The sequence below is a fragment of the Heteronotia binoei genome, chromosome 8 (genome assembly GCF_032191835.1).
Source record: "Heteronotia binoei isolate CCM8104 ecotype False Entrance Well chromosome 8, APGP_CSIRO_Hbin_v1, whole genome shotgun sequence".
NCBI classification, from domain to species: domain Eukaryota; kingdom Metazoa; phylum Chordata; class Lepidosauria; order Squamata; family Gekkonidae; genus Heteronotia; species Heteronotia binoei.
The window spans coordinates 11759479-11772896 of record NC_083230.1 but is presented as its reverse complement, the minus strand read 5'-3'; the positions used below and the strand labels follow the sequence as shown (position 1 = coordinate 11772896).

Sequence of the window (13418 nt, the reverse complement as noted above, 5' to 3'; positions counted from 1 at the left end):
TCCTAGAAATTGGCAGTGACAATGATATCTGGAAATCTTCCACATAGAAAAAAAATTTTTTTTTCCTGTTCTGAATATTGGGATCCGATCCTGTGTTGATTGGAGAAGCAGAAGCGTCACCTCAGATCCCGGATGATCTGGCAATGCGCATGTCTACTGGGGCTTTTTAATAATAAAAAAAAAAAGGTGGGAGGGGCGGTAAACATTCCAAGGGGCAGTATCGCGCGTGAGCTGTCCAAACAGGAAAAAGCCGATCTTGTGCCGCTTTTTTGAAAAAGGGCCGGACGTTCTGCACTGTCAAATTAATGCGGCATTGATCCGCAAGCCAGGATGACCCTGGAGGACCCTCGACTGCCAGATGTGGATGTCTGAACGAACACAATTAATCCGTCAGCGAGACGGGGCTGTGTCGCCACTAATAGTATGTCTGACTGCACCCTAGGAGTAGCTACAGGGCCTGCATCTCCCAGGACCTCTTCTGTCCCTCTGATTGGGTAAAAAAAGTTTTGGAGGGAAAACCTAACCAGAGGGGTGGGACCTGGGAGGAAAGCATAAATAGGCCAAGCTAAAGACAAGGGTGTTCTCTCTGGAGAGGCTACAGACAAAGAGGGAGTTGTTCCCTCTGGAGCTGGAGGCCGGTTTCAGTCAGAGAGGGATCCCTCGTCCAAGGAAGCTGAGTTGGTTTGAAGTCAGAAGAAGAGAACATTTAGTTAGTTGCATCAGGGCTGTTTATTTATTTGCACCAACCTTTACTGTTTTTTTATTCACTACTGCACTAAATATTTTACTAACCACTTGTTGTTCTAAGGCATTTAACTTCTTGTTGTTGAACTGGGTCCTCCCATCTCTTTGGTCATGGCTAAAAGGTACTTGCTGATAAGAAAGATTGGGTCCTCCCATACAGACCCTTACCAGAGTGGTGGCAGCCAGTAGAAAGCTCTTGCTGTGTGACATCTCAACTGAGCTCCTCCAAATAATATGTAAGAGACTCCACAGATGGCAGCAATGATTGATCATATTTTATGGTGGATTTAGTGTCAGCAGTAAATCTGCAGCAACCAGACATCCATCAAAAGAAGTTTCCCAAATAATTCCCTGGAATGCTGAGATACGGACTCTTCAAAAGACCCTAGAGGTTACACAGGAAGCTTTGTATCTCTTCAGAATTTCCCCACAGCCAGCTCAGGAAAACCTGGCCAGTATCCCAGTGCAAGGCCTACTGTAAAACCAGCAAGAGAACCATAAAGTACATGAAGGGCAGTTGCACACATAATTTCTCAGAAGTTATGTGTCAGAAAAATTATCAGATCATTAGTTGTCCCACCAAAGAATGCCTCCTCCTAACTTGGATCTGGCACTGCATTTCAGTATTGTTAAATACTCCAGTTTAGAAAATAGTTTCCCACCTGTTTGAAAGGGAGGTGAAAATGTTTTAAGGTCATCTGTCCATTTGTGTTTCAAAGTCTACATCTCTTCTCCAAAATAACTCACCACAAGGTGTCTAAAATAATTAAAATCAGAAGATTACAGAACCTTCACACACCTTCAAAGTCGTTCACTGGCAATTTACAAGTGCTGATGGATATTAAAAAGCTCACAGGAAATATAAAAAGCTGCAAGATCAAGACAGAAGGCTAAATGTCAATATAAACCAATTCCTCACGTCATTCAAATATCAGATTTTTATTGCCCAGCATGTCACTGACTCAGTGCAGTCAGGACAGCAGACTGGCCACACTGCAACTTGTATAATGGATTTCTCTTACCTCGTTTTGAGTATTTCATTGACTTTTTGTTCCAGTTCTATCCTCCTCTGACGCTCTTTTTCTAGCTCTTGTTTCAACGTTTCAGCGTTTGTTTCTTCTCTCAGCTTCCTGAGCTCCTCCTCTGTTACGAAAGGGAGATTGTTTTGATTTCATATCATCGACCAAAAGCTAGGTAGGAACTTAAAGGCTGTATGTATTACCATGCTCACAAACACATATTGGGACTGTATCTAGGGGAAGGCAGGAGAGGTTTTTGGAGTTCCCATCCACCACAGGGAAGGGGCCCAAACTGAGGAAAAGGAGGAATTGGGAGTTTCCCTGTCACTCAAAGTTGCTTTATAATGCAAGTGCCTACTCGGAGCATGTGGCTTATCCCAAGCCGTTATGCCACTGTAGACGCGCTACATGTTCAAAGCTTAGGCAGGCTCAATGATGAAGCAGTAGTGTACGCAGGCAGCCTTGCTGTATGTTTTCGCTTAAAGATGACTTTAGTGAAGCCACACTAAGCAACTGATACAGCCCTGCCTATTTGCATCAAGCAGTCCTCTTATACCACACTGTCGCCGCCCCGAGCCGGCTTCGGCGGGGAGGGCGGGATATAAATCAAATAAAGTAAAAGCTGAAACTGCAGCCACGTTGCAATAACGAAAGTTGCCACTCCTGCCAAGTAATCTGTACCACCCACAGCATCAATATCAAAAGCGGAGAGCCCACACCTTTCACAGGGAACAAAGCGACTGCTCAGCAGAGTTCCTTTCTTAGCCTGCCCCTTCCTCTTTGTCCTATGATTTCCCACCTTCATTTCACAAAATAATCTTAACCAGAAGCAAACTCTGGGGGTAGTTACTGGTCAGATCAGTTTTCTCCATACAAAGAAAGGTAATCGTTCATTTTATGTGAGAGCTAGAGATATAAATATTTATAACTAAAACACTTAGCCAACCTCAGCTTCAGGTAGTTCCTAGGCATTAAGCGATGGATCAGTGATAACATCTGGAGTAATTCGCTAAGCCCTGAGCCCCCAACCCAAGCCAGAAGGTAAAGAAATGAGCTACTGTACTGACGTCAAGCACTTTCACACACACTGAATCATTCAGTTTCAATGCACTTTTGCAATCATTTGCAAGTGGATTTTTCTGTTTTGCACAGTATATCCAGTTCCAAAGTGCACTGAAAGCAGATTGAAATTGCTCCAAAGTGTAATCTTAAACAGTGTTATACCCTTCTAAATCCATTTACTTCAGAGGACTAGGAATTGTATGACAATTCTTTCTTCGAAGAAAAGAGTTCAGCAGAGAGCTACATGTTCAGTTTGAAAAAAAATAATTCATAATCAGTCAAAACTTCAATCTAAACCATATTAGAAAGAAATTTACCATAGCTGAAACATTTTTTTTTTTAAAAATGCATTGATTTGTATCCATGCTGCTTGAAAATCCAGAGAACCCCAGCCTTCTCCCCTCATAATACAGCCATGGCGTGACAGTACACTACAAATTCTGGGAGGCCAAGTATGAATAACTAAGTGGACTCCTAACAAGAACTTCAGAGCTGAGTATCACTCATGTTAGAAAGGTTCCAAGGTTCCTTACCTGGTAATTATTGAACAGACAATTGTACCCTCCAGCAGTTAGCAGCTGACACAAGCACACCATTGAAGAGCACAGCTGACCAGAAGAGGCGGAAAGAGATGTAAGCCATCTATTTCCACAGGGAAGCTTGTAGACATGAGCCTTAAATGTCAAATTGTATACATTTGACTACCCAGGAAGTACAACCTTTTATATTTTAGCATCACAGATCTGCACTTTATTCGTCACGCCAATCTACTGGCTTCAAACTTTCATATTCTGCATTTCAACACTCAAGACACATACAGTAAAGTAAAATCCAACACCAAAGCAAGAACTGTTACGTTAGCAGCTGTAAAGGTCATTTTTGTTCACTATGATCCAGTATTAGAAGCTACTCAAACCAGCCATTTACAAACTGAGAAAAACCATTTAAAAGGTAAAATGAGATGAGTGAACTGAAAGATTGGACTCTTCCCTCTGACCTGCCCCCCCCCCCAATCCATAACTATGAATTAAAACTTCCATTACCAGCATGGCACTACTAATGGTAATACTAATGGTAATACTAATGCATAGAAACAAAGGATTACTCAGAGGAATCCTGCATTTCTTTCTGCCCCATGTCCACCTTAGGGGAGGGACGGTGGCTCAGTGGTAGAGCATCTGCTTGGGAAGCAGAAGGTCCCAGGTTCAATCCCTGGCATCTCCAAAAAAGGGTCCAGGCAAATAGGTGTGAAAAACCTCAGCTTGAGACCCTGGAGAGCCGCTGCCAGCCTGAGAAGACAATACTGACTTTGATGGACCAAGTGTCTGATTCAGTATAAGGCAGCTTCATATGTTCATATGTTCACCTTCACAAGTCTATGTCTAATCACTGCATAAACCATTCTAAAATTAAGGGGAGGGACGGTGGCTCAGTGGTAGAGCATCTGCCTGGGAAGCAGAAGGTCTCAGGTTCAATCCCTGGCATCTCCAACTAAAAAGGGTCCAGGCAAATAGGTGTGAAAAACCTCAGCTTGAGACCCTGGAGAGCCGCTGCCAGTCTGAGAAGACAATACTGACTTTGATGGACCAAGGGTCTGATTCAGTACAAGGCAGCTTCATATGTTCATATAAGGTAAAAGAGGCAGACAGAGCTGAGTTTATGCAAAAATTAAGCAAACTATAGCCAAGGGCCTCAGAGTATAATATGCACCCTATTTTTGCAGCCTCTTAAACTAGACATGTCTTAATCTGGAGACAGCAACCTTTCATACAAGAGTACTATACTGCATTAAACAACTGACAGTAACTTGCTCCAGCTTCGATACAGTACTGACAGTACAACTGACAGTAACCTGCATTATTCGTACATAGGATGAAAAGCCAAGATGAGATAAAAAAAAATACCCCATGTTTCAAACATGCATTCTTTTAACAAAGAATCTTGCACATGGGTGTGGGCTAACTGCATACTGACTATGTATGAGCTCAAGATAAACAAGAACCTTCTTCATTAGAGAAGATTTAAGCAATCTGTATCAAAATACGCCTCAGTGATCCAAATACTACCACATTTAATTGAAGATAGGGAAGATGTTCTGGAACAATTATTTTGATCATCCTAGTCCCCTTCCCCTGTGAATTGGGAATCATGACAACATCAACATGAATGCCAGTAAGACTTATGATGACTGAATGTGTTTGTTTACATGCATGTTGTTCCCAACCTCTTCAAAATCATGGTATGACTGACTGATGCTTTTCTTCAAACATGGTGCCAAACAGTTCTTTGACTATCAAAGATTTCAGGTTTTCACGACTGGCATCATCATTAGGGTTTGTAGAATCTTTCGGGCTCAAGTGCCGTGTTCTACTGGAGAAAGTTTTTCCTCCAGACGTTTCGTTCTCAGCTGCGGAGAACATCCTCAGTGGCGTTGCAGCCGGAGCAGGCGTTCTGACCTTCTTGGCTGCTGTTCTGACCTTCTCAATGCACAGCAGCCAAGAAGGTCAGAACGCCTGCTCCGGCTGCAACGCCACTGAGGATGTTCTCCGCAGCTGAGAACGAAACGTCTGGAAGAAAAACTTTCTCCAGTAGAACACGGGACTTGAGCCCGAAAGAGCCTACAAACCCTAATGAGTTCTTTGACTGCTTGGTAAGCTGCTTGGGGCTTTAAGAATGTGGCTGGTTGACACCTTGGCAAGTAAGCTACATTAGTAGCTCATATATTGAAGCTTTTAGCTTCTTTTGCATCTGCGCAGTTGACATATTTATCCTCTGAATCCTCAAGGCAGAAAGACTGTCTCCTCCAACACCATCGTCCGTCCTTAAAGTGATCCACATCAAATTGAATTGATCCAATTCATATCTAATCAATTTATCGAATGCTGTGAATTTATCCAGTTCATTTATTCACTCATTTAGGTCCCCCATTGGGGACCAAAAGTGGCTTACATTGTTCTTCCCCACCCCCTCATTTTATCCTCACAACAACTCTGTGAGATAGGTTAGTCTGAGAGTGTGTTACTGATCCAAGGTCATCCAGGAAACTTCCATCGCAGAGCGAGGATATGAACCTGGCTCTCCCAGATCCTAGGCTAAACACTCTACCCACTACATCACAATGCAATCTCTCGCTAACTTCTCCCTGGTGATTGTGTACTTGGATACATAATGGATATGACTTATAGTGGATATACTGGTACAGGTAAAGTTATGCTCCACTGGTAGCACTTAGGATCCGGCCATTTACTTCTTTCTGTGGTAAAACAATTTTATTAGTAACATATGCTAATAAATCTATATCTATATCTTACATCTTTAAAAATTTCTTTTATCCACCCCATATATTACTTTCCACCCACCCCTCCCCCCGTTACTTGACCCCCGCCAGTGTTATTTACTTAAAAAAAAATATTAAAGGTACCCTTAACGATTAAAACAAGAATTTATATTCTTCTTTTTAAACTTAATTATTATCAAAAATTGTCCAATGTCCTTTTATTTTCCACTCTTTTTCTATATATCTTCTAAACTTCTTCCACTCCATCTTAAAAACTTCTAAATCTAATGACCATCCCCGGGCCGAGGGAGACTAAATATCAGAATACTAGGGTACGGGCATTTTCAGTCGCGGCCCCTACCCTATGGAACCGACTCCCCGAGGAGGTGCGGGCCCTGCGGAACCTTGACCAGTTCCGCAGGGCCTGCAAGACCGCCCTTTTTAAACTTGCATACCTGGACTGTTAAGAAGATCGGCAATTAAGCACCCGCCAATGCGGTTAAGACCACACCGCTGAATAACTGCACTTACTGGATTGTTTTGATGTTATTAAGTTAATGTTACTGTTTTATATTGTTAAATGTAAAAGTTTTAACCATTATATGTTTTTATGAAATGTTGTTAACCGCCCTGAGCCTGCCGAGGTGGGGAGGGCGGGATAGAAATAAAATTTGTTATTATTATTATTATTAATCATAGTCTCTTAATATTCTTGTTAATTTGTCCATTTCACTCCATGTCATAACTTTTATAATCCAATCCCATTTCTCTGGTATTTTTTCTTGCTTCCACAACTGCGCAGGACCCGGCCATTTACTTCTAGCAAGCACCAGACTAAAACAAGTGCTTTAATAAGTCTACAACAGAAGTATAAACTAAATAACCAGATAAGCGAGCTGAAGCAGCCACTGCCTGACAAGCTTCTGAATACTGGTACATTCTCAAAAAAGGAATCGAGGTGATGATATTCTTAACCTTCCAAAAATTGCTGCCCTTATGAATTAAATATGAAGCTACTAAAGCAGAACTGCAATATACTATGATTGTAGAGACCAAGCTGAATAATGAAGATGTAGGCACACTGAATGCTACCAACTGGTTATACAGGCAGATAATTACTACTTTCCTGTATAAACAGATAGACTGGAATAGCTTTACTAAGTTTATGTTAATTATGGGAAATCTTTCTACACCTCAATTCCAAAACGGAATTTTGGACCAAGTGCATTCTATAATTAGTACTGAACTACTGTCTAAATCCCAGTCACACATTGTCAAACTGGTTTATGTCGGCTTTGTAAACAATGTCACTGTCTGCAAATGAACAAGCATTCGCTACTACTGCCACTCTTATTTCTGCTATCAGCCAGCATGTTAACATTTGAGAAGCTAAAATACAACTTCTAGCTTGAATCAAAGGGAGAGGGGAAGGAAATCAAGAGTCTCATTAAGAACAGACAGAAATTAACAAGAACATCAAGAGTCTCATTAAGAACAAACAGAAATTAACAAAAACATTTTGTTTTCTTTGTGAGAATAAAATAAGTTTTATTCCCTCTTACTTATTTTGAAGTGAACTCTCCGCTTTGAATATTTTTTCGTCTTAAATTTGATTAAAATTGATAAAAGTGCTCAGTTATCTACTAAGCCAAATGGGATGCATTTGGCAAGACAGTATTCTGCTCGAGGTCTTCCTCCCACTGCAGAAGTCACACTTGACCAACAGTAGTTTGGTGTAAGTTTATCAGCTGTACCTTTCAACCATAGTTGGCTGCTCTTCTTTCAGAGAGCAGGTCTGTTCACATGAAATTGTTCCAGTTCTCCAAACCATGGTGTGAAAGATAAGAAACATGACATGGGCATACAAACTGTGGTGCCTTATGAAGTGCACTTACTTCCTCCTTTGTTGCTATTATATAATGTGGTGTGCCCAGAAGCCAGAACTGCAAGCTTCAGGTTGCATTTCTTGGCAAACTAGAAGATGAAGAAGATACTGAATTTATACCCTTCACTCAGAATCTCAGAGCGGCTCATAATCTCCTTGATTATGAGATTATGAGTCTGCACACTCAACCACTACATCAAACTATGCTTTACATGAGCCATAGTTTGCACATAAAACTGAAGGGGGCAGGAAAAGCTAAAGGAGGGAACTGGAACAAAGGAGAGAATTGGGAAGAGATATCATAATTACACCACTTAGGACTGAGGCTCAAGTCCCTCCCCACCAAGCTCATCTCCCACCCTGCAGGATCTTTTTGGGTGGGTTCCACTGACAACTGTTGCTGCTCCTCAAGAGGAAGGGCATTCTGAGACCCTAAAGCAAAGATCCATCTACCATCTGGACTGAACTCCACAGACACCATCATCAGCACACCTTTGACTGAGCTCTGGTGTCCAGATTTATTATATTATAAAGTATAGATAATTATATGTTTAGATTATGAGCCTTTTAGGTTCAGAAACACATTTGAAAAAACTGCTCTAAGCCACACTCAGTTCATGGGACAGAACAGGGATATGAAGCAAACAAATAAACTTGAAAGCCCAAGGCTCAGACATGGATGATCAAACCATAGTTTCTTCATTTCACCTGAACAGAATCAGCATGAGTGATATGTTAAGAAGAAGATATTGGATTTATATCCCGCCCTCCACTCCGAAGAGTCTCGAGCGGCTCACAATCTCCTTCCCCTTCCTCCCCCACAACAGACGCCCTGTGAGGTAGATGAAGGTATTGGATTTATATCCTGCCCTCCACTCCAAAGAGTCTCAGAGCAGCTCACAATCTCCTTTCCCTTCCTCCCCCACAACAGACACCCTGTGAGGTAGGTGAAGATATTGGATTTATATCCCGCCCTCCACTCCAAAGAGTCTCAGAGCGGCTCACAATCTCCTTTACCTTCCTCCCCCTCAACAGACGCCCTGTGAGGCAGATGAAGATATTGGATTTATATCCCGCCCTCCACTCCGAAGAGTCTCAGAGCGGCTCACAATCTCCTTTACCTTCCTCCCCACCCCCCCCCACAACAGACACCCTGTGAGGTGGGTGGGGCTGGAGAGGGCTCTCACAGCAACTGCCCTTTCAAGGACAACCTCTGCCAGAGCTATGGCTGACCCAAGGCCATTCCAGCAGGTGCAAGTGGAGAAGTGGGGAATCAAACCCGGTTCTCCCAGATAAGAGTCCACACATTTAACCACTACACCAAACTGGCTCTACTTCTCTGTGAAGCCATCTCACCTCCACTTTGCCATTCATCCAACTTAACAGGTCACCCTCAGCATCAGTTCCCTAAGATAACCTCACAACATAACCTCTGTATGGAGAGGTAGCACAGGAGCACCTCCTACAGATTTTGCAATGTCCCCTATCAATTTTGCTGCACCCCACCTCAGTCTTGAATTCTGACAGGGTAGTCGCTATGCCATCTGCCTAACCTTCTCATCCCAATCTCCAACCTTCAAACAAACTGCAAGCATATATAAAATAAGCCTGCCCCGCAGCCTTTGCTATGTTTGCCGTAAAGCCAGCTGAAAACTACAACTCCCAAGGTGCAATGTGAGACGCTTCTGCCTGGGATTCCCTCCCAAGACTCTATTCTTGTATTTTCTCTTTTTGATTGATTGGGGCAGATGCACACATAGCTGAGTTCGAGAGGGCAGTTTTTCCTTTGCTCTGCAGCTGTGGCCGAAGGTTGCCAACTCCAGGTTAGGAAATTCCAGCCCCAAAATTCCTGCCTACGGGGCTGCTGTATGAGGGTCTGCCGTCTGCGTTTTATTATTTACCGTGAGGCTGGATTTGCCGCTATAAAAACAAATAAAAATAAACATTTTGTTTCTTTCTGATTTTCATAAATTTCCTATAGGAACAAAAACGCCGCAGGTGCCGCAGAGCTAGACGCACAGCAAGCACCGACATACGCAATCCCCCTATTCTGTTGAAAAACGCGGGCTTGAAATATACCGAGAGTCACGCCTGATGAAACTTTTGAATCTTTCAAGAGCTGGTAGCCTGCTCAGCCAGTCCTTACTGATATGCATCTGTTGACTACCACTAGTGCTTTGGTTTGTAAATCGACAGGTAAATGTGGGCGGGTGAGCAGACAGGGCGCTGTGGCAACAGAGAGGATAAGCCATACAGGGCAGAGAGCGGCTGCCACATCAGTGCTTTGAAATGCATGGGAGGGTTGTCCTGGACGGTTCTCAGCTGATCAACAGGCCCTTTAAATCCCCCACCTGTGTGTGATTTTAATCATGGGGAAGGGAGGACTGGGGGTGGGGGGAGGCAGTAATCGTAGCAGCAAGGAGAGTGGCCAGGATTGCAGAGGGGAAGAGACAATAGGAGGGAAGGAGGCGTTGGCTGAGATGGCTAGGAGAGCGGCACCCCACACACACATCCAAGTCAACCATGTCGTCATTCAGTTTAGGGAGAAGATAACAAAAATCTTTAATTCAGAATTATGAGTTGAAAACATGCAATAAAATATGTGGTTCTTACTGGATTTGTTCAGATTCACTCAGTTTGGGTAAAACCTAAGACCATCTATTCAAATTCATTTGTATAAAAAGACCTGCTTGTATCTCAGCCTCAGGTACCCTAGCTGTAAAACGTAACTCCACTTGATGAGCTTCAAAGCATAACAGAGCCAGAATGGTAATGTAGGTCAACACTGCCTGACTCATTCTGATTGGTCTGAGATGCTTAGCTGTGTACCCACCCACCCACCCGAACAACCCCAGGGCAGGACTCAGAAAGGCATCTACAATTCAACTTAACAGAGGTAAAAGCAAGCAAGGTAATCTATAATGGGGCAAGACTGGGAAGGGGCTGCCTTCAAAGCTGGTTTTGTGCATTACTTTTGTGCAGCTGCTGTGAGAGCCCTCTCCAGCCCCACCCACCTCACAGGGTGTCTGTTGTGGGGGAGGAAGGTAAAGGAGATTGTGAGCCGCTCTGAGACTCTTTGGAGTGGAGGGCGGGATATAAATCCAATATCTTCATCTACCTCACAGGGTGTCTGTTGTGGGGGAAGAAGGTAAAGGAGATGGTGAGCCGCTCTGAGACTCTTTGGAGTGGAGGGCGGGATATAAATCCAATATCTTCATCTACCTCATAGGGTGTCTGTTGTGGGAGGGGGGGAGGTAAAGGAGATTGTGAGCCACTGAGACTTCGGAGTGGAGGGTGGGATATAAATCCAATATCTTCATCTACCTCACAGGGTGTCTGTTGTGGGGGAGGAAGGTAAAGGAGATTGTGAGCCGCTCTGAGACTCTTCGGAGTGGAGAGTGGGATATAAATCCAATATCTTCATCTACCTCACAGGGTGTCTGTTGTGGGGGAGGAAGGTAAAGGAGATTGTGAGCCGCTCTGAAACTCTTCAGAGTGGAGGGCGGGATATAAATCCAATATCTTCATCTTCTACTTTGAAGACTCTTGAAAATTACTTACTTTTTTAGTCTGTCTTTTGGCATCCAAAAACCTTCAAATCACTCATTATATATACACACAACAAAAACCAGCACACAGCCATTCTAATTAAAAAGGAACAGATAAAAACAATTCGGTGAACATTTTAAAAGATTAAAAAGTATGCAAAACGTTCAAGGAAGTCCTTCATATGCTTTCCAACAGGAAAGAAAAAAAATGTTTTTAAATGCTTAGGTGAACAACAAGAGGAGGGACCTAGCACTGAAAATGCCTTGCTTCTTGGTGCCACCTTTCTAGGCCCACTAGGGCATGGTGCCTGAAGCACCTCAGAATCAAGAAGAGATAACTCCATGGCCGTTTTCGCACTTAGCGTTTGCTCCCCTTATTCCGCGGCGCAATTATGTCCGGATCATTTTTCTCGTTTTCCCACTAGTGACTCTTTGCGGAGTCGCCTTCCCTGAAGCCCCGGCTCAAATCGTTTTCCCACTGGCATCGACTTGAGTTCGATGCCCTGTCAATCATTTTTTTTTAAGCGCAAGTCTGGTTGCGTAATGACGTACTAACGTACTAACGTAACATCGAGCTGTTCCCTCCCCTTCTTTTCTTGGACAAACCGCATCACGTGTGCTGCTGCTGCTTATGGATTGGCTGCAGCTGTAGAATCCTCCACAGCCCTTTAAGTATTAACGGAAGCATTCACAGTGGAGAATCCTAGCACTAGATTCCCCCCCCCAAATTCTGAAGCACTAGATCCCCCCCCCCCCAAATTTCCTCCGCTCTCTTTCCCCTCCCCGGCTGGCGCTTGCAACGGGGACCTGACTGATTCCTGCTGCCAGAGCTCCCCCCCCCCCGCTCCATTCTCTCCTTCCCCTTCTGTGCCGCGTGTGAAGAGCGAGCTCGCGTCTATTTTCTAACCGAGCGGAATGTAGCCAGGGAGAAGAATGCAGGACTCCAACTTCCCATTTTATACATGGCGATTTTGTGCAGGTCCAGAAATCCTGGTGGCACAGCTGAGGGATGCATTCCCTTTTTAAAACACACACACATGAACGCTTTGGCCCGCACCGGCACTAGATTCCCCCCCCCCCAACAATGGTCGTTTTCGCATTATCGAGATAACGCAACAGCGAAATAACGCAACTAAAGTCAATAATAATAAAAAAAAATTCTAACGAAATCAATTAAAGTGGCAATTGAGGCTATTCCAGGAGGGTTTTTTTTTTCTATTTGTTAATTTCGAAATATCGCTATTACGCAAAACTGTGAAGTTTTTTTAAAAAAAATGGCCGTGCCGGCACTTTGGGGAAGCGCCGCGAAAGGCTGATGATTGGCCAAGCGGGTGGATGGGGTGGGAGGACGGAAAGGGAGAGGGTGACGCCCACAAAGCAGTCGATCCGGCGTGGATGGATTTCGCACAGCAAACTCCGCTGAGTGGATCCGGAGGTTTTCGGAAACTCCGGCAGCATGCTGAAAAACATACTCCGGCGTAAAATTCCTGAAGCGCCGGAGCAAACCGCAGCGCCGGAGCAACATGTGCGAAATCCAAGAGAAGATCCGGAGGTAAATGGGGCGCTACGCCGGAGCAAACGCTAGTGCGAAAACGGCCCATGTTTCTCAATCCACAAGAGCAAATAAGCAAACACCTCTAGCAGACTATATTCTCCCAATGGACAATACAACATGCAACACAAACTCTCCAGGTTTTCATCTTGTAACCCCTGTCAGGCCAAACAAATCCTACCACATCCTATCACTCTGCTCCATGAAGTCTGAGGCTCTCCTCCATCCAACGGAGCCACCGATGGAGGAGTTGGGTAAATTGGAGGGAGACTCTACAAACACTGCTGGACAGAGTGGTAAGATATCTGCCAGCCTTTTTTCAGCAATCAGT

General features: G+C 43.9%; 1 protein-coding gene across 3 annotated transcripts in view; it reads right to left on the bottom strand.

Moving 5' to 3' along the window:
• GRAMD4 (GRAM domain containing 4) overlaps positions 1–13418 on the bottom strand; it is a 158449-nt gene that overhangs the window by 57802 nt on the left and 87229 nt on the right. For all 3 annotated transcript variants that reach the window (XM_060244771.1, XM_060244768.1, XM_060244770.1), the window contains one exon: positions 1767–1887. In XM_060244771.1, coding sequence (XP_060100754.1) covers positions 1767–1887 — 121 coding nt within the window. The remainder of the gene's footprint in view (positions 1–1766; positions 1888–13418) is intronic.